This window comes from Colletotrichum aenigma (assembly GCF_013390185.1).
Source record: "Colletotrichum aenigma strain Cg56 chromosome Unknown KSG_Cg56_contig04, whole genome shotgun sequence".
Classification (NCBI taxonomy): domain Eukaryota; kingdom Fungi; phylum Ascomycota; class Sordariomycetes; order Glomerellales; family Glomerellaceae; genus Colletotrichum; species Colletotrichum aenigma.
In genome coordinates this window covers 3,142,727-3,166,943 of record NW_023500910.1, presented here as the reverse complement: position 1 = coordinate 3,166,943, position 24,217 = coordinate 3,142,727, and the positions used below count along the sequence as shown (strand labels likewise).

The following is a 24,217-nucleotide window of genomic DNA, read 5'->3' as shown; positions in this document are numbered from 1 at the left end:
AGCTCTCCAGAATTGACGCCTTTCCCGGACGAGATACCCACCAATTTCGAACCCGAATCCGACCTGCAAATCTCTCCGTCATCACCAGTTCGACGACAAACGCCCAAACTTAAAAAACCTAGGCCTGCTCCGAGAGAGAGGGATCTGCCCTCACCATGGCAATCGAGTCCTCGAAATGCCTTTTTTGGGGGTGGAGACGGCGCGGGTCATAAGAGTGCCCTGGAGTCGATATCCTTCGGCCAAACAAGACACAAACGCTCATCGTCTACCGGAGCCGACGCGTTGAAACGTTTCTCAAAAGCACTGCCCTCATTTCCAGCGCCGTCGTCGATCTTTAATTCCTTTTCGTTCTTCACGGCCGCTGCCGAGAAAGCGGAGCCAAAAGCCACATCAACTCCACGCAAATCAACTTTTCCTCAATCGAGTAGACCTCATAGTAACACTAGTCCTGAATCTCATCTGGCCGGTCGCCCTCGCCAGGCTGAAGCCTCGAGGGATGCTGCCAATGTCAGCCGGGCTTCTGTCTCATCGTCTCGACCGCCTACAGCTCGACCTCGTGCCCTTCGAAGGGTCACCTCCGATGATTCGCTCTTGTATCACTCTCTATCTCGCACATCCTCCATCGGTGACGACGACGGAAGATTCGAACACGTACGAGAGATGGCCAACGTAAGGATGAAGGCGATCAAAGACAGTTTACCCGAAAGACCGACCTTCAAAATGCTTGGTCTGCCCAAACTCCCGTCATCACTCAGGCTGAACGAAGACGCGGTGAATAGTACAACATCGATCCCGAAGCTTCAACCGGACGATCCTGCAATTTTGGACAAAGTACTAGAGAAGCTCACAGGCGATATCGTGATTCTAGGCGGCTACCGTGGCTCAATCTTGCGGTCAGCTGAGCCACCGCACCAGCAGCTCTGGGCTCCCGTCAAAATTGGGCTGAACATGAGAAAAGTTGACCTTGAGGTTGGCCTCGACCACGAAGATGAGGAGAATATGGAGGAGCGTATCATTCCCTCGGGAATGCTTCAGAATATTGGCCCGATAGATATCTCGCGGAAACTATTCAGGAAAGTTGCGGCCTGCGAGAACGTCCGTAAAGGAAAGCTGCGACTGTGGGACTACGGTTACGATTGGAGACTCAGTCCTCATCTACTATCACGAAAGATGATCGAGTTCCTGGAAAAGCTTCCGTCCAACCAGCCGGACTCACAAGAACCAAGGGGCGCGCTTGTTTTGGCACATAGTCTCGGCGGCCTCATCACACGCCATGCTGTCAACCAGAGGCCAGAGCTTTTTTCGGGGGTCGTCTACGTCGGTACACCGCAAAGATGCATCAATGTCCTAGGGCCTCTTAGGGATGGCGATTCGGTTTTGCTGAACGAGAAGATTCTGACTGCACAGGTCAACTTTTCAATAAGGACTTCGTTTGTCTTCCTTCCCGAGGACGGCGCCTGTTTCGCCAACAAAGAAACTAAAGAGGAATATCGTGTCGACTTTCACGATATCAACACTTGGATCAAGTACCGCCTCTCGCCATGTATAGAGGCAACATTACCACCGCTCAACCCGAAGGAGAGCCCATACAATTTCAGCTCCCTTCTTCCGCTTCGCAGTCGCGCCTCGAGCGAGAAAAAGAACAGCCACGTCCCACCATCATCATCCTTGGCTGATGCTGCGCGTCGAGTCGAGCTTGCACGAGAGGGCATTCTCAACCCCCAGATTGACGGAAACGTTAATCACCAAGATTCTCATCAGAATACACCGTCGCCCTTCACCAAGGGTGTTCCAGGAACACCAAAGCCGCCCAACCGTGCCAGAAATCTTGCTTACCTCGAGCGCACGCTTGCAGAGGTGAAAAGGTTCCGCGCCGAGACGCAGTACAAGCCGGCGCATACGGAAGCTAACGTCTACCCACCTCTCGGCGTTATCTACAGCAAGGAGATTCCGACCGTCTCTGCGGTGAACGTTAGTAGTCGCGAGGCTATTGCTCACGCCGACGCTTACGACAATCTCATCTTTGGTGCCGGAGACGGTGTCGTTCTAAGTCGTGAGGCTCAGCTGCCAGAGGGATACGAGCTGGTGAACAATGGTCTGGTACGCACCAGGCGCGGCCACTTGACCATGCTCGGCGACCTGCCAGCCGTGGGCAAGGCACTAGAGGCTGTAATTCGGGGCCGAAGGAAAGGTATCGGGATGGGCCATGCGGTTCAGAAGGCCAAGGCGGGCAGGAGTCGTCTCGCCGAAGCTTAGCAAGCCATCGCTAGCCCCTTTGGACGATGCTTCGCATCTGATGGAACTGAGTCACGGATAGAAAATGAGTGACCAACCACCTTTGCACCTTCGCAGCTGTACCATAGGATAACTAACGACCAAAATATGCATACGAGTAATGTCTCTACGCTGAACGTACTCAATCCCTCAATCTGTACATCACCTACCATGCCCTTCCATCACACGAGAGAGAGAGAGAGAGAGAGAGAGAGAGAGAGAGAGAGAGAGTAAACGAGCTGCCGTGTCAAGCACGATGACGAGCGAGCCCGCAGCAGCGACTGCCAGACGTCCGACCCGGTGCTGCCTGGATGCATGCGCATGCGAGGTCAAAGTAAATCGAGACGGGATTTCCCACCGTGAGACATGCACCGAAGGAACGGAGATATTGGACGCACGCACGCAGATAAGGTGATGTCGGCATGAGCACAGAGAGCCGCAGCTAGCAGTGGCAGGAGTGCATGGCGTTTCTGGAGTGAAGCAAATTTAGACCCATGTGGTGGTCGTGGTGTATAGTCAGTACCCTCCCTTCCTTCTTTTTCTCTCTTACAAATACGCATTCCCTCAACTTTTCCCATCTTTCGGAAAACTTTCGGGAAAAAAAGGCCAGTGCTAAAACGCCCCAAAAGGAAACATCCAATTCCTATTTCTCAACTTGTCCAGAGCGCATAAGCCTCATACTCATTATTAATACTCGAAATCGTCATCCACAGCAGGCCCTTTGCTCTTGGTGACGTTCTCCTGCTTGCGGTACATCTCGGCCACCTGGCGACTGGAGGTAGCCTCGTCGGGCTTCTTGTCGTCGCGCAGCTTGATGAATCGCGGGAAACGCAGTGAGATGCCCTTCTCGCCGGCCGGGTCCACGCCTTCCTTGCACCCGGCCTTATAGCGCGGGCTGAGCGTCAAGTCGGCCGTCTTGACCTCCCAGACGTAACGAGGCTCGAACCAGACGTCGGGCTGGTGCTGTCCGCCCGAGGAGTGCGCGTAGAATGGCTTCGGCCGGTCAATGACAATGTCTGAGAGCTGCTTGTGCAGCTCCTCGAGGACCGCTTCGGAGAATCCCGTGCCGATGTTGCACACGGTTTCATACGAATCGGACGATGGGTTGTAGCACGCGAGGAGGAACGCGCCGTAGACCGACGTGCGCTTGCCCTTTCCGTGATACGCGCCCAACACAACGAGATCGAGCGAGTCGCCGATGCCGCTGAGGTAATCCTTCTTGATCTAGAAAAGAAGAAGAGCGGTCAGAATATCGGCGTAAATGGCAGCGAGAAAACGAGGGATCATAGCGGCACTCACCTTGAGCCAATTGCGACTTCTCTTGCTGGGCTCGTACCCACTCTCCGAACCGTCCAACATCTTGACCATGAGACCTTCACAGGACGCCTTGACACTCTCGTCAAGGAACTCTTGGATTTGCTCGAGCTCTTGTCCGTTCATGTGTGTTGCTAAAGCAAACTCACCCTCGACCGGCGCAAAGGCGTTCTCGAGAAGCTCACGGCGCTCGCGAAGGGGCTTCTCAACGATAGCTTCGCCATTGAGATAGAGCAAGTCGAAAGCAAACACACAAACCTTGACCTTGACGTCCTCGATCTTGACATCTTTTTTCTTGCGGGTCATTAGTTGTTGGAAAGGAAGAACCTTCTTCTCGTCAACATCCCAAGCAACAGTCTCGCAGTCCAGGACGAAGCTTTTGGTGTCGGGCTTGACCCAGGTGTGTAGCTTTGCCAGGATATCCGGGTACTTTTTGGAAAGATCCTCGGAGTTCCTCGAGAAGATTGAAGCGACACCGTCTGCCGCAGCTTGCGTAGCTCCCGGCAAGGACTGACTAAGCTCCTCATCCGCATTCTTCGCCACATAGTGTATCTGCGCTCTTTCACCGTCGTACTTGTATTCGCAAGTAAACGTTTGGTTCTCAAAGCGATCAAGTACCTCGGTAATTGCCTTTGTTGGTTTCGCCAACATGGGCTTCAGGGGCACGCCAGGCTTAAGCTTGCAATGCTCGCGGAGATTCATGATGCCATGCTCCACCATTGCTGGGATGATGACATCGTAGCTGGGAAGCTCGCTGCGCACAGTCAGTACCGTTTTGGCAAAAGAACCAGATCAAATATACCTGTAGACTTGCTTGAGGATAGCCTCCGCTTGCTCGACGTCTGTTGTCTTTGGGGACTGGCCTTTGGCGTCTGCTTCGTGGTACGTTACGGCTTGGGCCAGTGAGACCAAGACTGTCTTCTCTGCCAGACCCAGACGGAGCTTGCCCTCGAGGAAGCGAACGAGATACTTGGCTTCGCTGGGGCCTCCCTTGTCTTTAGTAATGTCCACCTTTCCGATGTTATGGGCGTCAGCTGCCGACAGCAGCTTCTTGATCGAATCCACCTTGCGGCCTTGAGCTCCGTTGCCAGAAACTGTGGCGATGCCCATCAAGCCCTTGTGAACTCCCCTGATCGTCAGAGCCTTAGGTTTGAACATGGTTGGCTGAGTTGATCTACTCTTGACCGCGACGAGGCCAAGATCTCCAATCTCCTTTTGATCTTGCTTGATGATAGCAAGACTGCGTCCTGTAGTCTCACCAATGGCCTTCATGATGAGCGACTCGCCGATGCCAAGCTCTATACCAGCATAGTCAGGGGCCAGCTTGTTGATCATGAGAAGAACAGTGGGTAGGAGATCATCGGGCGTCAGACGCATGACTTGGCGGAGAAAGAGCGAGCAATGAGCCATAATTTCAAGCCGCTTGGTTGTCGTCTCAATGAGAGAGAAGGTCTTGCAGAGCGCCGCGTAGGGAACCGGTTCTCCTGGCTTCCAGTCGGGATAAGGGTCCTTGGTCGCTGTCTTGAGCTTCATCTGGACCTTCTCCAGGGTTTTCTTAGCCGTCTTGGACTTGACTTCCTCCTCTTCGTCCTCAATCTCTTCGGCCTCAGAGGCGGAAGCTGTTGACTCCTCATCTTCATCCTTGGTAGCGACCGCTGGAGAAGGAGACTTGGACTTTTTCGCAGGCGCCGTAGCCGTTGACTTTGTGGACTTGGCGTCCGCCGCTTTCTTCTCTACCTTCTTTGGGCCGCTCTTCTGTGCTTTTGTAGATTTAGGTGACTTGGCTGGAGCCTCGTCCATCACGTCATCTTCGTCCTCCTCGTCTACAACACGCTGACGGCCCCTTCGTGGCCTCTTAGAGACAGGCGCATCGTCTTCCTCTTCAACGTCTTCGTTCTTAACTTCAGGGCTCGACGGCTTGGCAATGGGACTCGGGCTTCGGGTACGTTTCCTCGCCTCTGTAGGTGATCTGTGAGCATTCCGTACAATGGAGCAGGCTGAGGCGGGCATACTAGATGCACCCTTCTTGTCCCTCGCATCATCAACGGTGGTGGCCTCCTCCTTGGCCTCCTTCTTTGGAGCTGCTTTGGTGGCAAAGCTCAGCTTGCTCTGCTGTGGCTCAGGCTTAGAGCCCTTCGCCCCGAAGAACTTGCTGTTGGAAAAGTCAGTACGGTGTCGTTTGAGCCATGCAAGGACCCCAAGACGCATCAGAGAAGCAGCCTGTGGTTTCCATAGTGATTCCGAGGACTTCGCCCTTGTACACACCCCAATGTCGTCTGCGAGGGCTTGACGTACCCCAGTGTGGCCTGCTTCGGCGCCATTGTACGAGTCGATCGACGGTAAACAGTAAAGGATCTGGTGTGGCAACTGAAGAGCGCTCTGGTCGTGGTCCTGCGAGGAATTGGACTTCTTAAAAGGCGGGCGCAGGCGAAGGCAGACATGAAGTTTGGCGTGCGGCGATGGGGAAGCTCGACGCGCCGCTCCAGGCAGAAACGCGTTAATTAGCACAGAAGGTGCGCCGGCGTAGGGACCTGCCAGTGACGCGAAAAGGACTCGTTCAGTGCATGGACCCACTTTGAAGACTAGGCCGATTGCCGGATTGGGCAGTTGGCTTATGCACCAATTGAAGTTTCGGTCTCAACTTTCACTGAGGCCGAAAGCATGATATACGAGATCGCTGGCAAATATTACGGCGCTACAATTCACTAGACGTTGAATACATATTGTTTACGCTTCATAATGCATAACCGAACACTAGAGATGTCGAACCAGGTGGATATCTTCAGTCCCCGGCCGTGTTCAGATTGTGACCACTTCACCCTTTCTAGCTAGCAGGTATTGTACAACATGACAGGTTGGTTAGGAGACAATTATTCTTTCATGCGGGAAATTTAGTTGAAGTAGAAAGACTCCTCTGCGGTGCGTCCGCGGATGTACTTGGGCTCGGTGCCCTTGACGTAGATGTCCTCGTACAGGATCTGGGGAGTGGTCTGAGGGACGGCCATAGCCTCGGCGGCGGCAACCTCCTCGTTGACGAAGCTGCGGGCCTCCTTGTCAATGGCCTTGAGCTCATCCTCAGTGACAACCTCCCAGTCCATGATCTTCTGCTTCAGTCCGGCAATAGGGTCGTTGGTGGAGCGCATGCGCTGGATCTCCTCACGGGTGCGGTAGGTGGTTCCGGGGTCGGACATGGAGTGACCACCGTAGCGGTAGGTAACGTACTCCATGACGAGAGGTCCGTTCTCGGCGACAGCCCAGTCCTTTCCGTACTTAACGGCGGCCTTGACAGCGAGGACGTCCATGCCGTTGATCTTCAGACCAGGGATGTACTGACCACGCTTGTAGTAGTCGGTAAGGGCGGAAGAGCGAGCAGCAGCGGTACCCATGCCGTACTTGTTGTCTGATATACACGTCAGTCGGGCTGGTTCACCCTAGTGTTGGCGGAAAACTTACTCTCGCATCCGAAGAGGGCGGGCAGACCCCAAAGCTTGGCCATGTTGAAGGCCTCAAAGACCTGACCCTGGTTGCTAGCACCGTCACCGTACAGAATAACGGAGGCGTTCTTGCGGCCGGTGTACTTGTGGGCGAAGGCAAGACCAGCACCGACGGGAACCTGGGCACCGACGATACCGTTGCCACCGTAGAAGCCCTTGGCAAACATGTGCATGGAACCTCCCTTGCCGTAGGCGATACCCTCACGGCGACCCAGAAGCTCGCCGATAATGGAGCGGATAGTGCCGCCGCGCATGTAAGCGAAACCGTGGCAACGGTAAGAAGTGATAACATCGTCCTCGCGGGTCAGAGCGTGCTCAATACCAACAGCGACAGCCTCCTGACCGGTAGACAAGTGGCAGAAACCACGAATCTTCTTCTCCTTGTACAATCGGTCGGCAGCCATCTCCATTTGTCTGAACGTGGGGTTAGTTGAGGGGTCGGATGGGTGCAGATTTCGCACTTGGATAGACACCACCATACCTGACAACAACCATGTCCTTGTACATCTGCTTCAACTCGTTCTTGGTAACCTCGAGGGTGTATGGCGGGGGGTCGAGCTCATAGGTCTCGAAGCTCTCGTCGCTCAGGGTAACCTTGAAAGGCTCATCGTCGGACTAAAACAGGCAAAATTATCAGCCATTTTGAACCACTGAGTGAGTCGTGATCGGTGCAGGCGGTGGTATTCCGAGAGTTCGTGACCGGATATGGCGGCGGGAAAAGAGCGCAAACTGACCTTGGGGAGGCTCTTCTCCAGGGTCGCAGAAGCGGCATTGGTGGTGACGGACCGGGACGCGGGAACGAAAGAGGCGGGAGCGCGAGTGCGCAGAGGCACCGCTCGGTTTAACCTGATCGCGCGGGAGAACATCGTGGGGGTTGAGATGATGGAGCCTCCGGTCGATGAGGATGTGAAGGGTTCGGGGGAAGGAGGGTGACAACAAATTATTTGGCCGCTGGAGCTCCGAAAAATCGCGGCGTTGGTTGGGAAGGGAGCTGCTGCTTGTTGAAAACTACTAGTCCCAGATGGGCTTAGCTCCTAAACACGTGACCTTCAACGGGAGTTTTGCAAGTGCGCCTGCTCCAAAGACACCCTGCCACTTCGTTCCGAGCGGTGGCATTGTCCTCAATTTCTGGTGGGCCCGGCTTGCAACGGTCGGTCTTTTTTTCGTTCGGCGCTCATAGAGTTGAGCGACTATCGGAGATAGCAAGGGAATTGAGGGCAATCTTTCCCAATCGCCGCAGAAGCCCCCCGTCTAACTTGCTGAGGCGAGAACTCAATTCGTCCAGTTGGCGCTCCCGACGGACATCCCACCAGCGCGCTTGTTAATCCGTTGCTCGCCGAGCCGACGACAATACTCCGCCTGCACTCTGCTGTTCTGGGCACTTAGGTTGTGTTGAGGCTTACACACATTCAATGCGCAGCATCGCCCGTCACGAGTTCCGATTGCGACTCCTGAACAGCCTACCGGATCTTTCAATAAGCGAACTCTTTCGACTGACATTAACCACATGGCAACCTCATTGAGAAGTTTCAGTCTGAGGCAGTATATAGCTCTACTATATACTCTACCATGGGGTATATTAAAAAAGCAGCCGGCGTGGCCGCTGAGGCAATGCTGAGCAACTTCAGCGCCTCCCAATCGTGACTCCCGCACATCGTCCGTCCCTGAAGACCCCAAAGCGAAGGAACCCACCCCCAAAATGCTGTCAATGGCATGCTCGTCTCCCTTCCAAATGCATGAATGCTTCCTGACCAACGCCGAACGAGGCCATCCTTCTTAATCTGGACGGCTGTCATAGTCTATGCTGAGAAGCGCGTCATCAATAATAATAAAAAAACCTGCTGAAAAAGCGGTATTGATGCTGTGGCATCATGGTCCACCGGCAAGTCGAAGATGCCCTGGTAGTAGACGCCGCCAATGCGTATGTACCAACTGTAATCTTTGTGGTGCGATAATCATCGCTGCTTGTAGGAACCCTCGGTCATGCTCCGTCCGCAGAAGGTTCCTCTAGTCGTCATGGAAAAACGTCTTGTTACCGCCTTGAAGAGGGGCGGTAGAAGGGCCGGCATCCCTCATATCTACATCCTGGCTTCCGGCGGCTTCCCGGCTTGGGCCGGCGACAGTCGGCTGCTGTTGTCTAAAATCGAGTTGCATAGCGCTCATTGGTCGATTCGGAGTTTCTTGCAAAACGCGCTGCTGAAGGGAGAGCGGACGGTCATACAACACGTCCTCGGGTGGAGAGAAAGACCACACCTAGCAGCATGTCAGTGCCATGAAAGCCGTGAGTTGGGGTTGTGGGATATCTTACCTCCATCACGGTTCGATTCTGTCTCAAAGCCAGTGCAACACACTTTTCGTCTTCGAAAGCCACTCGCCAAACAGCCTCCCCTTGGGCGATGAGCTCTCTGACCAGGTGACCAGTCTTGAGGTCCCAAATCTTTACTCTGCCGTCACTGCCGCCACTGACAACGCGCGTATCATCGAACTGCAAGCTGGTCACGCTGTTATCGTGCGCAGCGAGTCGATGAATGGGGCACATTTTCTCCAAAGACCACACACGTACAGATCCGTCAGAGCCACCAGTTACCAAAGTGTCTCCGCGCATTTGCAGCTGTCCGACGAGAGATGTGTGGCCCTGCAGAATGGCCAAGCATTCACTGCATCTGGTCAGTAAATCAGTCACCATGCCACAGATTCTGTGTACTTACGCAGTTCTAGGGTCCCAAATCCGAACGTTGGTGTCCAAGCTGCCGGTGACCACCCTCTTGCCGTCGAAGGCGATGGCATAGATCTGACTGAAGTGACCCTGAAGTGTTTGAATGCATCTGCCCTCCGATATGCTCCAGACCTTGGCCATGGTGTCGTAGCTGCCTGACACAACGATGTCTCCCTTGATCTCTAAGCATCGGACGCTGGCGCCGTGGCCAACGAGGACATTTCTGCACAACCCGGTTCGAATATCCCACACTCGAAGCGTCGTATCGCGCGAGCCCGATATCGCCGTGTTAGCGTCAGACATTTTCAAACAGCGCACAGTTGATGTGTGACCCCGAAGAGTATGGAGGCAGGCGCTGCGTATGTTAGCGAGATGATCGATGTCGCAACTTGTAATTGCTTACCCAGTTGCCAAGTTCCATACGCGCACATCGCGGTCACATCCACCGCTAACCAGAATGTCCTCCCAGGGCACCATCGCCCATACGCCCATGACATGACCTTGCAGAGTACGCTGAGCATTGCCCTTTGTGTCAAAAACGTGAATCTTGGCGTTGTCAAGGGCCACGATGATGTACTTGGGCGTCAAGTGTAGGCTTGTCACAACACCCCCTTCTTGAGTAATGTTCCTGGTTGTGCTGGTGCCGCCAGATCTCCAGGCTGCCTCAACAAGGTATCGTTGCTTGAAGTGCGACTTGTATGATCTCATTTTGGGCCGTGTATTTGAGCCATCGAGACTGCGTGAGCCAGAGGCATGAGCCGTCATAGGCAGCGCACCCGGGAAGCTGCTGCTGGCATACTCGTTGTCACCCCAAAGAGGCTGAGCGCCAGGTCGCGATGCGCTGCCCATAGGAACAGAAACCTCCGAAAGACGTCTGCCGTAGTCATGCTTCACACATAGGTTCTTCCACGTCATGTCGTCGCTGAGCAAGTCGCGCCATCTCCTTGATACTTGCGACGCACGAGCCAAGACTTTCGGATCATCAATGAATGAGAGGATCTATTAGGCACGAAATTAGCACAGAGGCCCTTGGAATTTTCAGGTTGCCTTACGCGTAGACACAGCTCATCTGGGAGACTTGTGAAAGGATCCTTCTTGAGCAATGGGCTGACGAATTGGTGGACGAAGCTCAGCTGTTGGCTTGTGCAAAGATTTAGAAGATCTGCGAGAAGTCTGGTTCGGTGCGGACCACCAGAGTTCTTGAAGTGGTGGCGAACTTTAGCCAGGAAGAAATCCTCATCATCTGCAGCGTGACTCCAGTCAAGCTCGTGGTGGGACGGGCCTGGAGAAGCTGCCGGAGTCGGAGGTGGTGGCGGCGAAGCAGTCAATTGTTGGTCAAAGTCGGCAGCAGGCGTCGTCATGCTAGGCGTCGGAGGGCCTCGCATGTGGCCAGGCCGCGCGGGCATCTTCTCCAATCTCGTCGAACTGCTAGACATTCCTCCGGTGTTGAGCGTCATGTCGTCGCTAAGCATGCTCCCCCTCCGTTCGGAAAAACTCAACGGACGGTTGTTGTATCCGGCCATGTCGGTGTGCAAGATGAGCCAGTTGTCCCCCAAAGTATCGAGACCCAGGTATTGTGCGAAATCAGAGCTCCAAGTAGCACAGCCCAGATAACCGAGAGGGCGTCGTACGGTGTTTAGGGGGTCGAGGCAGCGTCGGAGTGTGGAATCGATGCGGAGTGCTCATTAAACAGTGTTAACAGAAGATTTCCAAGCGGCTTGGATTGTCGTCAAAGCGTCCAGGCGAGGGAGTGCGTCAGAGTTTGGCGAGTGGGCAATGCGGTATGCGTTTTTAAGACGTGCGGCGATACAGGAGGCAAGAGGAGGCGCAAGGTACGGGTAGTCGCACCTCGCGGCAGGAGCGTCACGGATCGACGTGGTCTGGGTTGGCGATGTCGGATTTGCGAAGATGCAGTGATGGTTAGAATGCGCGTATAATGGAGTATGTGAGGGTGTAATGCAGCGGCGGAATAAAGCGAGAATGACGGTATCGGCTGGAAACAAGAAGGTCGGGCTTGTTCCGGGAAATGGACGAGACGAGCGTCGGTTTGTCTAGACTGGGAGTGACACTGAGGGACTGAAGTGCGGTATGGGGCGCGGGAGACGGAAGCTTAACAATCGGAGTTGACAAGCGGAAAGCGTGGGTCGCTGGGCCTGGCGCTGGTGTAATGGAATGAACAGGGCGTCTCAGTGGAAAGTGGATTTTTCTGTGATTGCGGTGGTATCGCTGGTTGACGCCCAAATGCCTTCACACCTCCCTGTGAAGGTGGCTGTCTCTGGATGGATTGTCGAAGGGCGGCAAGGAGAGGTGGGAGAGGAGGAGAAGGAGATGGGATTGGAGAGTCAAACCAACCGAGAGGTGTTGGTTGGATTTGGGGATTTGGGGAGTGGGAGGGAGGAAGAAGCGGAGGAGGAGGAGGAGGAGGAGGATGGAAAGGAGATCAGATACTGGACGAGCACTGCGTAGCAAGTTGGGCAGATGAGGTAAGGAAAGGCCTGGGTGTGGTGCTAAGGTACGAACGGAGCAGGTAAGGGGAAGGGGACTCAGGACCAGCCAGTAATACGGATACCACCAAACGCAAGATCCAAGACCAGCGCGGGACTGGGGTGGAGGGACGCTTTTTTTGCAACAAGTGAGATGGATGTCCAGGGCACAGAGTCAAGGCTTGCTTGGTCGCTGAAGCACGAGGTACCCAATGTGCCAATGGAATGATGATGCCCTGGGGCCGGGCAGGTAACAAAGGCGGGTTTTAGGCGGGAGAAGGCGAGATCAGAGACCACACTGCACCAGCTACCACACCTCAGGCAGAAGGGGGAAACGGGTGTGAGTGGATGGGTGGGTGGATGGATGGGCGGATGAATGAATGACGGGCGATGGAAGGGGGAACTAAGACGAAGAGCGCCGAAGAAGGCCTGGGCTTGCGGCTATGTGGGCGTGCCTGGAAAGGGCCCGGGTAATGGAGGTCTGCTAGGTACCTTCAGACAGATCAGGAGTGGCAGAGACCAGAGGTATTGGTAGAGGTACGGCACTGTCGATAGAAAGGCAGAAGGTGCCACACGGGTCACAGTGCATTCGGCGGGGCCTGTTTCTCTTTGTGCTACTTCCCGTCTTTCATCACTAGCATATTGAGGCCCGGGGGAGGCAAAGACGACGAGGAGGGGCGGAAGTGGAGGGACCGGGAGGCGAGAAATGCTTACTTGCAAATGCTTGGGATCCAGAGAGACTGAAGAGTTGCAGGCACATATCATGCGAACGGGAACAACGTCGAAGCCTGTGTCCGTACAGGCAGGCAGTCGGGTGTTCTCTTACCTCGTGGCGGTTTATAACATGCAGCCATACCAAGGACATGGCAGACACTGGCAACGCCTCCTAGGCCCAGGCGCTCGCTCGTGAATCCCAAACAAACAGATTTTTATTCTGGGGCTTCTCTAGCGCTGTTTCGTGCCTGTTACCCTCCACCACGGGACTGACATCTGACACTTCAGCTGACCTGGCAATCTCGCTCTGAGCTGAACGGATGCAAGTCTACAAGCCAGGTGCTATCGGAACCATTCTGCGTGTCCGTCTAGAAGATGAGAACCTCTCCAAAGAACATGAGAAAGAACATCGATCGGGACTGCTCAGGTATTCCGGGGTGCGGACACCGCAGGATGGGAGCAATGGCGGCGGCAGCCAAGCGCGGCCTGCAAACGGCCGGTCCCGACTCGCTTCGCCAATCACCTGCCTTTCCTGCAGCTGGGTTGGGTGGGAAATGGCTGCACTTTCCGTTTGGTGGTCAACTTCACTTACAAGTCCTGACTACCTCACGTGCTGCCTTTTTCTACACTAGGTACGGACTTTTCAAGGGAGACATGATCGGACGGACGTTTCCATCTTTCCCCATCACATCTTGGAGAACGACATCAGCGAGTGATAGTCATCTGACTATTGTGTCTATTGTCGAATGCGAATGCGGATGGAATGACGAACAATGCCGAGTCATCCATCCATCCATTGATCTCCCTTGTCCGCATCGACCAAGCCGTGTCTCTCTTCGCCCATCGACAGTCTCGAATCGCCGCTCTATCGAATGCGAACTCGTTATTTACAGTTGAGCCCCTACATTCCCACATTCCCCAGCTCCGAGGCCTGGGTTCGTTGTCTCTTTCCCAGGCCGCCTGTCATGAACAGCTGAGCAAAGTCTCACCTCTTCTTGTCTCGCTGCGAACACACACCAACACACACGCACATTACCTTCCTGGGGTCCTTGCAGGGTCCCAGTTAGCGGCGCTTACATGGCACTAGGTATCCATCGTCTGCACCGCAGTGGGTATTCGTGACGTCGATCAGTTCTTTCAACTCTTTGGGGGCTGCCGAGTGCGAATTTGGCTCAGTGCCCCGAGCCGCCTCCACCGCCGCCGCCGCCGAACAAGAAATTGGAACCGCCCAGGGCAACCTTCAGCAGTATTTTGTGCGGCTTGCCCATGGAGACATCACCACGATGGCGCAATAGTAAAGAGGACGCTCTCCGCTTCGGCTCGCCTCCCTCGACGCCAAACGGCGGCATCACGACACTTGCGCCATAATGTAATCCCCGGTGCATATCCCGGCCCTGACAGAGCCACAGCCGCGCCCCCGGCGTCACTGGATCCAGCGCTCGTTCTGCATTGTCTCGCACTCTATCTCCTTCGTGTGGTTCTGTCAGCAGAACTCACCTGTCAGTCAACGAACCAATTGTTTCTAACCCCAGCAGAGCTTGCTATACCCAACCTTACTGTACAACTTCTCCTACGACCTTCCTCATTAGATTGTCGTCTTCACACCTTGCCGAGAGTTTCGCGACTTGATGTTGTAACCTTCAAAAGACTTTTGTCGGCATATGGCTTGCACGCAACTCCGGGCTGGGCGCATGTACCAGCCGATGATCAGATCTTCGTAAAGGTTAGGTACGCTTCCACAACGGCGAGGAAAGACGAACCTCCCACACCATACGCGCATCATCAGACGACAATTCCATCACTGCCTCTAGAAAACCATCGTTGCCGACTAGCCCGCCACAAGTGCCTCGACCACCCAGCACAAGGGCGTCAACAAAACAACAACAATGGCGTCTTCGGACCGTCGTGGTAACCCAACCGCCCTAGAGGTCAACCATCGACGGGCACGAACGAAACAAGTCATGACCGTCGTATCGCGGATCCGGCACACTAAGTTTAGCTACCGGCCTCGGACAAGCCCGCAGCACCTACCGCCAGTGTTTTACCCCCAAATCCCTCGAGCTCGTATGTATTTTGGTATGCGTTGGTTACTCATCATCGTCTTTCAAAGATACGAAAGTCAGATGGATGGGATGAGCAGTTGCATACCATTATCCTCAAGCAAGCCACTGCAATAGTTTCAACTCATCATATCCAGAGAGAAACCCAGCAAGCATGCCATAAAAGGAAATGGTCCACGGTCTATCCCACTCAGCTCAGCTCCTTCGCGTGTGTCTTCCCAGCTCCCCTTGAAAGGGCTTTGCAAACTTGCGACACTACCGGCTTGGATGCCTCAGATCTGCCCCAGTGATACAACACAGGGGTGCCATTCTCGAGCCTGCGCCGCTCAGACCTGTCTAAGCCGACCCTTCCAAAACCGAACCCCGGGGAATCCTTCTCATTTGCAGAGACAACAAATAGGCTTTTTTTTCCTTTTCGAAGGAAAGAACATTTCGGACTGTCCAATATTTGAGGAGGTTGACAATGCTAATGTCGGTCCCTAATGGGATGATCTGTGTCTGAAGAATTGCGACACCTGCACACCTCTCAATCTCACGCCCTCTCAATAAACTCCAACCAGCCCCCTGTACAAGTGCCATTTTCAGGCATGAAAATCGTCAATTTATTTCTGGGCTGACATTCCCGTGTGAGAAGTTGATTAAAAAGCTTCCACATTCCGCTCTATGCTGGATTGTGTTCTAGATGGGACTGTGTCTCAGACTCAGAGCACCATCGCAGCTTCCAAAGTGCCGCAGGCCGCTCTCTCTGTCATTTGAGCCTCAAGGTAATGACTGGTCTGCTGATGAGCGCAACGCGCACATACACGCTCACGAGCCAAACGCCTTTAATCCCCATTACCCCTCCTTCTCGATTATCCATGTTTCCTTGCGCCGTTGTAACGAAGCGCCACGAGCGCCTCGCTGGTGCCAAGGTCGTCGTACGAACTTGAAACACTCGGGACGGAAACCTAGCTCAACTCGGGCGCTTGGTGGGCAAGGGTTTCCCTAGCTCTCCATGCGCCTGCTCTGCAGTAGTTTCCCTCACAACATGTTGCCGGTGCATCGACGGGCTCCTTGGCGGGCGAATCGTGTTTCTGGCAATGTCAATCAAGAAACTTTTCGACTTTTATACAGTTGCGGACGGCATCGATCGATCTAGTACAGAATCTTTAAAAAAAAAAAAAAAAAAATTTAGATATATCCTTTTGAATCTGGCAGGCCCCTACGCCGAACAACTTCAGTCTATACAGTCATCATCATCATGAGTCAAGAGAGTCTTGTCGTACATCGAAGCCTCGATTCGTTCACACGGATGGGCCGAATGCTATCCCACGTGGCAACGCTAGTGGTGATGCCCAAACTGAGTAAGGAGAGGTAAGAGCATGCCGGCGACGGTTGCAAAGGTATCTCGCATTTGCGGCCGGTGTTGCACCCGTTGGCTTCCTTCTGAGTATCCGTTCATTCCGCCGTGCTCGTGCTTGGGGGAGCTGCTGTCTTCCTGCATGGCGTGCATCGCAACGAAGCTTGTATGTGTCAGTCGTGGAAGTCTGAATCAGGGATGGCGTCCGACTTACAGGAAGGTCCCCGCCGAGAATAGCAGAAGCATACCAGTCCACCACTGGCCGGACTCTCCGTCGAGGTTGCCGCCGCCTAGGATCTGTATAATTGCCCACGTGCTCAAGGCACCGAATGGAGCAGCAAGGCTGAAGACGATCAAGTGGCCTCGCGCCGCACGCTTGGTCAGACCCTGCTTAAGGAGGACTGAAGTCAACCCAAATGCCGCAGGCGCTTTGTGAACCATAATGGCGACGAAAATGATCAGGCCCAGCTTCGTGTTCGAGGTCGACGTCGAAGCTCCCATTGCTATACCGTCGGCTGCCGCATGGATCACTAGGCCGATGGTGGTTGCAAGACTTCGAGATTGTTTCGGCGGGGGTGCCAGAGCCCCCAAGAATCCCTCCGACTCATCATCAACACTGCTGGATGCGCCCCCGAGGTTATCCAAGCTGACATGCCGCATCTGCGGTTCGTTTCCCATACGGTCTGTAGCGTGGCGGGGCAATCTGTCGATGAGGAACATGAGCACAAAACCGAGGATCATGGACAGGCCGATGTAGAAGGTCGGCACCTCGGCTTGTTTCTCCTCCCTGTGTTTTGGCTCAGCGCCCGGAGCATGAACCGGGGCAGTTCCGTCGTGGCCATGTTCGGGCGCAGGCGGCTCCTCTTGACCGCGCAACCGCATGCCAGCAACATCAACGTGCCCGACCGAGGAAGACTCCCCTCTCCGTCTCGTGGAATCGATCTTCGTCGCTAGTCGCGGGACGCCGTCGCCTGTCGTCCAGCGTACATCCAAGCTATGTTGCCTGCCAACCGCGGTCGCTATGCTTCTCTTATCATGGTGGTGTCCCCCGGTGGTCGAAACAGCTTCAATGCCCTCGGGTATGATCACAATCATCGACGTCCCAACCAGAATACCAACACCAACGCTTGATATGAATCGAAGTTGCGACTGTGTTAGGGAGATAGCGAGGGGCAGTGAGCCGGCGAAGAAGGACCTATTGGCGTATTATATCAGTACGGATCGTTCGGGTCGTGTGCTGGTGTGTTCGGTTGGAGACATCGGCCTCATCGAGGAGCTACGTACGCCAGGGCCATCACCGTCTGTGATCGCAATCGTTAGCTTGGTCATCAGTTCGTAGTTTGGCGGTCGAAGTCCAGCCGAAGCTAAGTAAGACTAAGACAGCTAGGTGTCAACTTACGCTCAGCATGAGCAGTAACAGTAGCCCTCCCATTTTTGGGTGCCGTAAAATGCGTCGGTCAATTACTTTGGCGCGAGATAAAAGACGTGGGGAGAGGTTGCCGAGATCGAGAACGTCGGGTTACGCCAACATGTCTGGTACCGTAATCAACGGCCACCCTGCTTGCCTGCTGCTCAATGGAAAGAGGAGGAGGGAATTCGCAAACTTGAGACCTTTTTTCTGCTCGTCGTCTCTCAGCTCGTTCAAAGGGATAATCGTCGAGGTTGGTTTCGGAGCTAAGCTGGGCACACAGGTTGACTTTCCGAATGTATTCAGTGCAATTCATTGGCCATTGGCCCTACCTAACTGCTGCCCCCTTCAGACGGCCAGGGGGCTGCTGCTCCTGCCTTGTCACCACATGTCGTAATGCTGGTGGGTCCCCGTCCTCCCCTCCTGCCGCTTGCTCTGCGAACTGGACGGAACCTGGCCCGGGGAGCTATTTCAGGCTTGACTCTGCCACTAGAGGGTGACCCATATTAAACCCCTCTAAATGCAAATCCATTTAGTCCCTGTCGCGTCTTGTCGCGAGTCGCTTTGACTGCGCGTCGCCACAGTTTGTCGCAAAGCTCGACCTGATCCATACTTTAGCTCCCATTCAACCTTGATTGTCTCCCAAACCTCGACTTTTGGTGCGATTTGCACAGAAAAGCGATCCGTCTTAGCCAGCACATCTCACCAACTCTGTTGGCTCTATCGGTTGTGAAACAATTGCAATATTCGCATCCAACCCTGCCTCCAGCTGTCGACACCATGGCTGAGATTGATGAGTGTACGTTCCAGTCAGGTCGCTTCAATCCATCGTTGCAGGTCACTGATTATTGCTGCAGGGTCGGCGAACGCCACTGAGGCCGTGAACATCAGCCTGACTGCTCCTGCTGCCGGCGCAACGAAGTCGATCGCTTCATTCAACCCAAAGTTCACATACTCCATTTTCGGCGATGAGGAGACCATCTTTGGTTACAAGGATCTCAAGATCAACCTGCGATACCTGACCTACGATATGCGCCCTCATGTTAAGGTGTCGTGGGGCAAGAAGTTCAACTCTGTCGGTGAGACTGAAGCCGCAGATATTGACGACATTCTGAGGCAGCATCTGCCTGGTGGTGAGTGTCGCCTCCGTCGCAACAGGACCATAGCTAACCTCCCGAAGTCGCGTTCCAGTCAGCCAAGGAATTCGAGAGCCGCGCGCAAAGTCAGCCTGACAACTTCACCCCTCCCGGTTCGCTTCACTCGAGCTTCGAAGGCGATGATGGAACATACGAAGTGTGGAAGGGTAGCTTGGCGGACACCGCCGTGCGCCAGATCGTGAACCGCGTCGAGGCCCTCGTTCCGATGTTCATCGAAGGAGGGTCGTACATCGCGCGCGATCCGGAGAATGAGGAGGATCCTTGGAAAGCACCCGAAGACGCCAACCGGTGGACCGTCTACTTTCTGTATCGCAGGCAGCCATCTGCCGAAGCCTCAGAGACACCATCCTACACTTTCGTCGGCTACTCGACTGTCTACAAATTCTTCAGCTTCCGTCCTCCGACGCCACCCTCGAGCGATTGGGATCTCCCGAAGGAGGAGTTCAACCTCCTAGATCAGTTGCCCTGCCGCTCAAGACTTTCTCAGTTCCTTATCCTGCCGCCTTTCCAGGGTAAAGGCATCGGTGCCCGTCTCTACAAGACGATCTTTGACACATACCTTCAAGATCCCCAGACCTTTGAGCTGACAGTCGAGGACCCTAATGAGGCGTTCGATGACATGAGAGATCTCTCTGACTTGACGTTCCTCCGCTCTTTGCCCCAGTTCAGCAAAGTCAAGATCAACACCGATATCTCTCTGCCGAGTCCTCCTACCGGTACGGTCCCCCGGGACCTGGTGGATTACGAGTTGCGTCAGAGCCTCCGCCAAAAGACAAAGATCGTGGAACGTCAGTTCAAGAGACTGATTGAGATGCATACTATGTCTCAGTTGCCTGCTTCGGTCAGGGCAGGATTCGGCGAGGAGAAGAAGCCATTAGCTACAAAGGAGGACAGGCACCAATATCATCTGTGGAAGCTCTTCGTCAAGCAACGCATCTATCGTCAGAACGGCGATGTTCTTGGTCAGCTGGACATCAGCGAGCGAAGTGAAAAGTTGAACGAAGCCCTCAGGAGCGTGGAGCTTGAGTATGCTAGACTCCTGGATTGGCACGCACGTTGGGAGAAACACAGACTTGGTGCCACCGAGGCGGACGAGTCCAGCAGTAAGAGAAAGTCAGTGGATGATGCCGAGGAGCAGGGTTCCAACAAGAAGGTCAGGATCGAAGACGTCTGAGCTCTCCACAACTTACGACGATGGAAAAGGGCAGGGATTGGGTCCAGGAGTTCAAGGTTGTCATCGAGTCTATTCTGTCACTCTACTTAGGCCTCTGCCCGGTTGATACCAAGTTTTTCATAGGCAGTTTGCGGCCACGTTGTCATTAATCAAAATTGAGCATCCTTGGCAGTGAAGTTGCTGCCTGCTCATGACCTATCCAAACTCATGTCTGGCGTGATAGTGCTTTAAAAGCTGGGGAACCCGGATTGCGCAGGGAAACGAGTGCCGTTGACGCCCTGTACGCCCTGGCCGAGCTGGCTAGCGACGACAGTTGATTCACGCACCGCACGTGCAATTGTGCCTCTAACACGACCCTCCTCGAGCACCATCAAGCCTCCGATCGTGCAGCCGCCCGGAGTGGTCACCTTGTCCCGGAGAAGCGCAGGGTGGTCGCCGTTGAGGACCATGCCGGCGGTTCCCCTCATCGTTTGGGCAGCCATTCTCGTGGCCTCAGCACGGGGAAGACCCATGGCAACAGCTCCGTCAATGGCAGACTCAAGCATGAGCGCGAAGTAGGCGGGGCAAGAGCCGCACAGCGCGGTGCTGGCGTCCATGTTATTAGGAGGGAGATAAACCACATCACCAATGCGCCTGAAGATCCAAGTAACCAGGCTGGAGATTTCGGGGGAAAGAGGCCAGGTCGAGGTGCCGATGACGGTCATACTCTCGCGGATCAGCGAGGCGGTGTTGGGAACAGCTCGGATTACGCGGCAGCGGCCGTCTTCCTCTGGGCTCTTGGTGGGCGCTACACCGTGGAGGATCTCCTCGAGGTCGGCCTCGGTGACGCCCGCGCAGACGGAGACAAGGAGCTTGCCATGCAGGGCGCGGGCCATGCCAGGCTCGCTCAGGATATCCTTGACCATGTACGGCTTGCAGGCAAGGAGGATGACGTCGGACTTGAGGACAGAGGGGATGTTCTCGTTCTGGACAACCTTGAGAACGGACGAGTGTTCCCAAAGAGCCTTCTTGACCTTCTTTGCACTTTCAGGACGGCGAACGCAGGCGATGAAGCGGGATGGTAGTCGGCGGGGGACTTCGTCTTGGAGAGGAGTGGAAGTCCCTGACCCTGAGGGAGTCTGCAGGGGCTTGGGAGCTTGCATCTCCTGTAGAGAAGTGAGAATACCATTCAGTATGGCAATGCCCATGGTGCCTGTTCACGTGTTAACCATCTATTCTATTTTGAATGTCGTGTTTTTCTCGTTGAAAAAAAGTCGGTTGGACCTGGTTGAGATAACTTGAAAAATGCGGAGATATCATGAACATCAGAGACACGAGCTTACTTACCACAGCCAAGGACAGTCATGGTGAGCTCGTCTGTCGACGAGGCACCGCCATCGTAGATAGTGAGTGCGTGAGAGGGCATGATGAGACAAAGTGTGAGTTGAAATCGCGGGTATAAGTGAGGTCGTGGCTTGCAGTTAAAGCAATTGAAACGTCTACACGCTGCTGGTCTCTAGGAATCAGATCAAGGGCACAACTAGGTTTGGACCAAAGCTTCGTTTTCAATCGCAACGTGTCAAGCTATTTTAGCCCAGCAGAGCCCAAGTAAATAACATTATTGAAATATTGTTCACCTCCTTTTACAAGACTCCACTGTTCCCGACATCGTCCATATCATCCACTGAGAGCGATCATTTTCCGGGCAGCTACACGCTAACCCAAATCTCGCTTAGCGTCCCCGACTCGGGGTTCTCACAGTGCTGGGGTAGGAAAAATGAGAAATGCACAGGCCGTCCCTGTGAGAATGACACTTTCTGGTAACCAAAGTAAGAGAGCGCTCTGGTCAGCAACTTAATCAGATTCAACTAACCGAAGCTCATCCAGCCAACGGCTTTCAACATCATCAGGAGGAGCACCCGTCGCTTTTATTACCAGGCGGATCAGACGAGCATATATACTGGGGAGTATCCCCAACTGCGACAGACATGGCGGACCCTTTCGAGGTTCGGATGCGCTTTACATCTCAGCTGCAGCACCTGAACGCATCCGTCACTTCTGCTCAGAAGGCTGCCCAGTATGCGCTCAAGTACAAGGACATGGACGAAGACTTGCATTCATGCATTGTCGAACAGTTGGAACGTGGCGTAAGTCCCCTTCTTTTGCGTGAAAAGAATGAGAAAGCTGACCTACATACAGAACAATATGAATACCAGAGCCAACATCATGTACTTCATCGAGCATTTCCTGGAGATGGCGCAGAAAGACAACCACGTGGACTACGTTCGCATGATGCAACGCGACATTATTCGGATCGTCGATGCAGTCGCTCCGGATGATGGATCCGGTGCTGCCAACGTCAAGGTCGTCAGAAGGGCAAGCTAACTCAGCTCTCGCAGTAGAAGAATCAAATGCTGACGTTTCCAAGGTTCTCCAAGGACTTCAACAAAAGCAATTTTTGCAAGCTCAGACGGTGACTGAGATTGAAGAGGTCTTGAAAGAACGAGAGACAAGCGCCCGCGATGCTGGCTTGTCATCGCCTGTCAACGGCGACGTCGATATGGGCGACGCGCCCCCGAGCCACGCGATTCCGACTAACGGCAGGGCGCCACGGCTGGAGAAGCGACAGATCGAGCAGCGCATTGAGGAGGACCGCGAACGCCACAAAAGACTGCGCGAGAGTATCTGGGCCATCCCATCGCACGACAACGCTGAGACCGACAAGATCTGGGAGGAGACAAGCGACATGGGTGACGATGACCACATCCTTGGACAGGAGGAGTTTACCGAGTGGCGCCAGTCCATGGAACATCAGTGCGCACCTCGTCCGCCCGCTGGTCCCGCCAGCACCCGTATCACGAATGGCAACAAGAAATATTAGTTGCTGCTTACTCGAACTCACAATAGGCATATCGGGGCGTTTGGGTGATTGAGTCAAAATAGGCGTTAAACGGTCGGTTCTCGTAGAGCCATGTATACCACTGATCGGGTATGGTTGCTTCCATGGTTCCTGTAGTTGTGGGCTCTGCGGCGCATGAGGCAGTAGCCAGTCACAAAAAGAGAGGTCTCAAAGTCGTCAGTCAATGGTGGTGTATGTCTTTATAATATTGTTACATGGGTGTTTATACACTCATACACATCACATCTAGACCAATCCGATCCAGATCTCGACGTCAAAAATGTCCCGAGTTTTCATCATCTCCTCCCAGGAGAGTAATCGTCGCTCTCGTCCACTGAGCCTAGCCAGCCAATGCAAACGGGAAGAATTTACTCCATAACGACGGTGGCACCAAGCTCCTTCATCGTGGCGATAATCTTCTCAGCCTCGTCCTTGGCTACGTTCTCCTTCATCAGCTTCGGCGCGCTCTCGACGAACTTCTTGCTGTCCACCAAGCTGAGACCGAGCAAATTCTTGACCTCCTTAATAACCTTGGCTTTGGCACCAGCGTCGAAAGCAGTCAGCTTGAGGTTGAAGACGCTCTTCTCGGCGGCGGCTGGCGCAGCCTCCTCGGCGGCCTCAGCGGGGGCGGCTGCTGCGGGGGCAGCGGCGGCAGCAAAACCACCAACGGGAAGATCGGGGATGTTGAGCTTGGTCTGAAATAGTGTACATCGTCAACATCAGCGCATTCTGCATCTGGCGACATAATTGGGTTCCACTATCCACCCCGACCATATCCGTATTTAACTCACCTTCAAGCTTGAGACGAGGTCGGCAGTTTCCAGAAGGGTAAGGGTGCTGATCTGGTCGACGATAGCGGCGATCTTGGGGTTCGTGGGTGCTGCAGCCTCGGTCGAGTTGTGCCTCCTAGCGGTCGCGGGGGTTCGGGTCTGGAAGAGGGTCGTCGAAGCCCGCAGAGAGCTGCTGGAACGGAGCTGGCGGGCGCAGCTCTGGGCTGCGTATCTGCAAGAGAGCGCCATTGCGAGTGCGTTTGTGATTGAAGGGTTTTTTGCAGGAGCGCAATTGAACCTTCGTTCGGGGCGTGGCAGGTGGGCGGGAGGAGTGGAATTGGTCGTCGGTTCGGCCTTCGCAGCACGCAGGGAGATTCCAAATTCGGGATTCACACTGCTTGAAGTTTTTCGAGCTCGATTGCCCAGTCGCGCGAGT

General features: G+C 54.3%; 9 protein-coding genes across 9 annotated transcripts; 3 read left to right on the top strand and 6 right to left on the bottom strand.

Moving 5' to 3' along the window:
* Positions 1–720: 720 nt before the first annotated feature.
* CGCA056_v006735 (Uncharacterized protein) lies at positions 721–2,256 on the top strand (the record flags this gene model as incomplete). The annotated part of the gene is made up of 1 exon (XM_037321984.1): positions 721–2,256. The coding sequence occupies one exon, from the start codon at positions 721–723 to the stop codon at positions 2,254–2,256; it is 1,536 nt and encodes a 511-aa protein (XP_037180454.1).
* A 705-nt stretch (positions 2,257–2,961) lies between these two features.
* On the bottom strand, positions 2,962–5,909 carry cdc17 (DNA ligase 1; the record flags this gene model as incomplete). Its single annotated transcript, XM_037321983.1, has 5 exons — positions 2,962–3,498; positions 3,574–4,342; positions 4,391–5,546; positions 5,601–5,740; positions 5,884–5,909. 5 exons carry the CDS (start codon positions 5,907–5,909, stop codon positions 2,962–2,964), a joined length of 2,628 nt encoding a protein of 875 aa, XP_037180455.1.
* Positions 5,910–6,479: 570 nt separating this feature from the next.
* CGCA056_v006733 (Pyruvate dehydrogenase E1 component subunit alpha) lies at positions 6,480–7,948 on the bottom strand (the record flags this gene model as incomplete). Its single annotated transcript, XM_037321982.1, has 4 exons — positions 6,480–6,988; positions 7,042–7,496; positions 7,564–7,697; positions 7,817–7,948. The coding sequence occupies 4 exons, from the start codon at positions 7,946–7,948 to the stop codon at positions 6,480–6,482; spliced, it is 1,230 nt and encodes a 409-aa protein (XP_037180456.1).
* Positions 7,949–9,089: 1,141 nt separating this feature from the next.
* On the bottom strand, positions 9,090–11,321 carry Fbxw7 (F-box/WD repeat-containing protein 7; the record flags this gene model as incomplete). The annotated part of the gene is made up of 5 exons (XM_037321981.1): positions 9,090–9,335; positions 9,391–9,739; positions 9,791–10,153; positions 10,202–10,797; positions 10,851–11,321. The coding sequence occupies 5 exons, from the start codon at positions 11,319–11,321 to the stop codon at positions 9,090–9,092; spliced, it is 2,025 nt and encodes a 674-aa protein (XP_037180457.1).
* A 5,055-nt stretch (positions 11,322–16,376) lies between these two features.
* SLC39A9 (Zinc transporter ZIP9) lies at positions 16,377–17,826 on the bottom strand (the record flags this gene model as incomplete). The annotated part of the gene is made up of 4 exons (XM_037321980.1): positions 16,377–16,557; positions 16,609–17,589; positions 17,679–17,695; positions 17,794–17,826. 4 exons carry the CDS (start codon positions 17,824–17,826, stop codon positions 16,377–16,379), a joined length of 1,212 nt encoding a protein of 403 aa, XP_037180458.1.
* Positions 17,827–18,582: 756 nt separating this feature from the next.
* HAT1 (Histone acetyltransferase type B catalytic subunit) lies at positions 18,583–20,133 on the top strand (the record flags this gene model as incomplete). Its single annotated transcript, XM_037321979.1, has 3 exons — positions 18,583–18,601; positions 18,660–18,935; positions 18,983–20,133. The coding sequence occupies 3 exons, from the start codon at positions 18,583–18,585 to the stop codon at positions 20,131–20,133; spliced, it is 1,446 nt and encodes a 481-aa protein (XP_037180459.1).
* Positions 20,134–20,360: 227 nt separating this feature from the next.
* Positions 20,361–21,538, bottom strand: P5CR-2 (Pyrroline-5-carboxylate reductase; the record flags this gene model as incomplete). Its single annotated transcript, XM_037321978.1, has 2 exons — positions 20,361–21,325; positions 21,460–21,538. The coding sequence occupies 2 exons, from the start codon at positions 21,536–21,538 to the stop codon at positions 20,361–20,363; spliced, it is 1,044 nt and encodes a 347-aa protein (XP_037179549.1).
* A 351-nt stretch (positions 21,539–21,889) lies between these two features.
* Positions 21,890–23,062, top strand: ctk3 (CTD kinase subunit gamma; the record flags this gene model as incomplete). The annotated part of the gene is made up of 5 exons (XM_037321977.1): positions 21,890–21,941; positions 22,000–22,259; positions 22,312–22,479; positions 22,541–22,926; positions 23,056–23,062. 5 exons carry the CDS (start codon positions 21,890–21,892, stop codon positions 23,060–23,062), a joined length of 873 nt encoding a protein of 290 aa, XP_037179548.1.
* A 317-nt stretch (positions 23,063–23,379) lies between these two features.
* CGCA056_v006727 (54S ribosomal protein L12) lies at positions 23,380–24,030 on the bottom strand (the record flags this gene model as incomplete). The annotated part of the gene is made up of 2 exons (XM_037321976.1): positions 23,380–23,706; positions 23,803–24,030. 2 exons carry the CDS (start codon positions 24,028–24,030, stop codon positions 23,380–23,382), a joined length of 555 nt encoding a protein of 184 aa, XP_037180443.1.
* Positions 24,031–24,217: the final 187 nt, after the last annotated feature.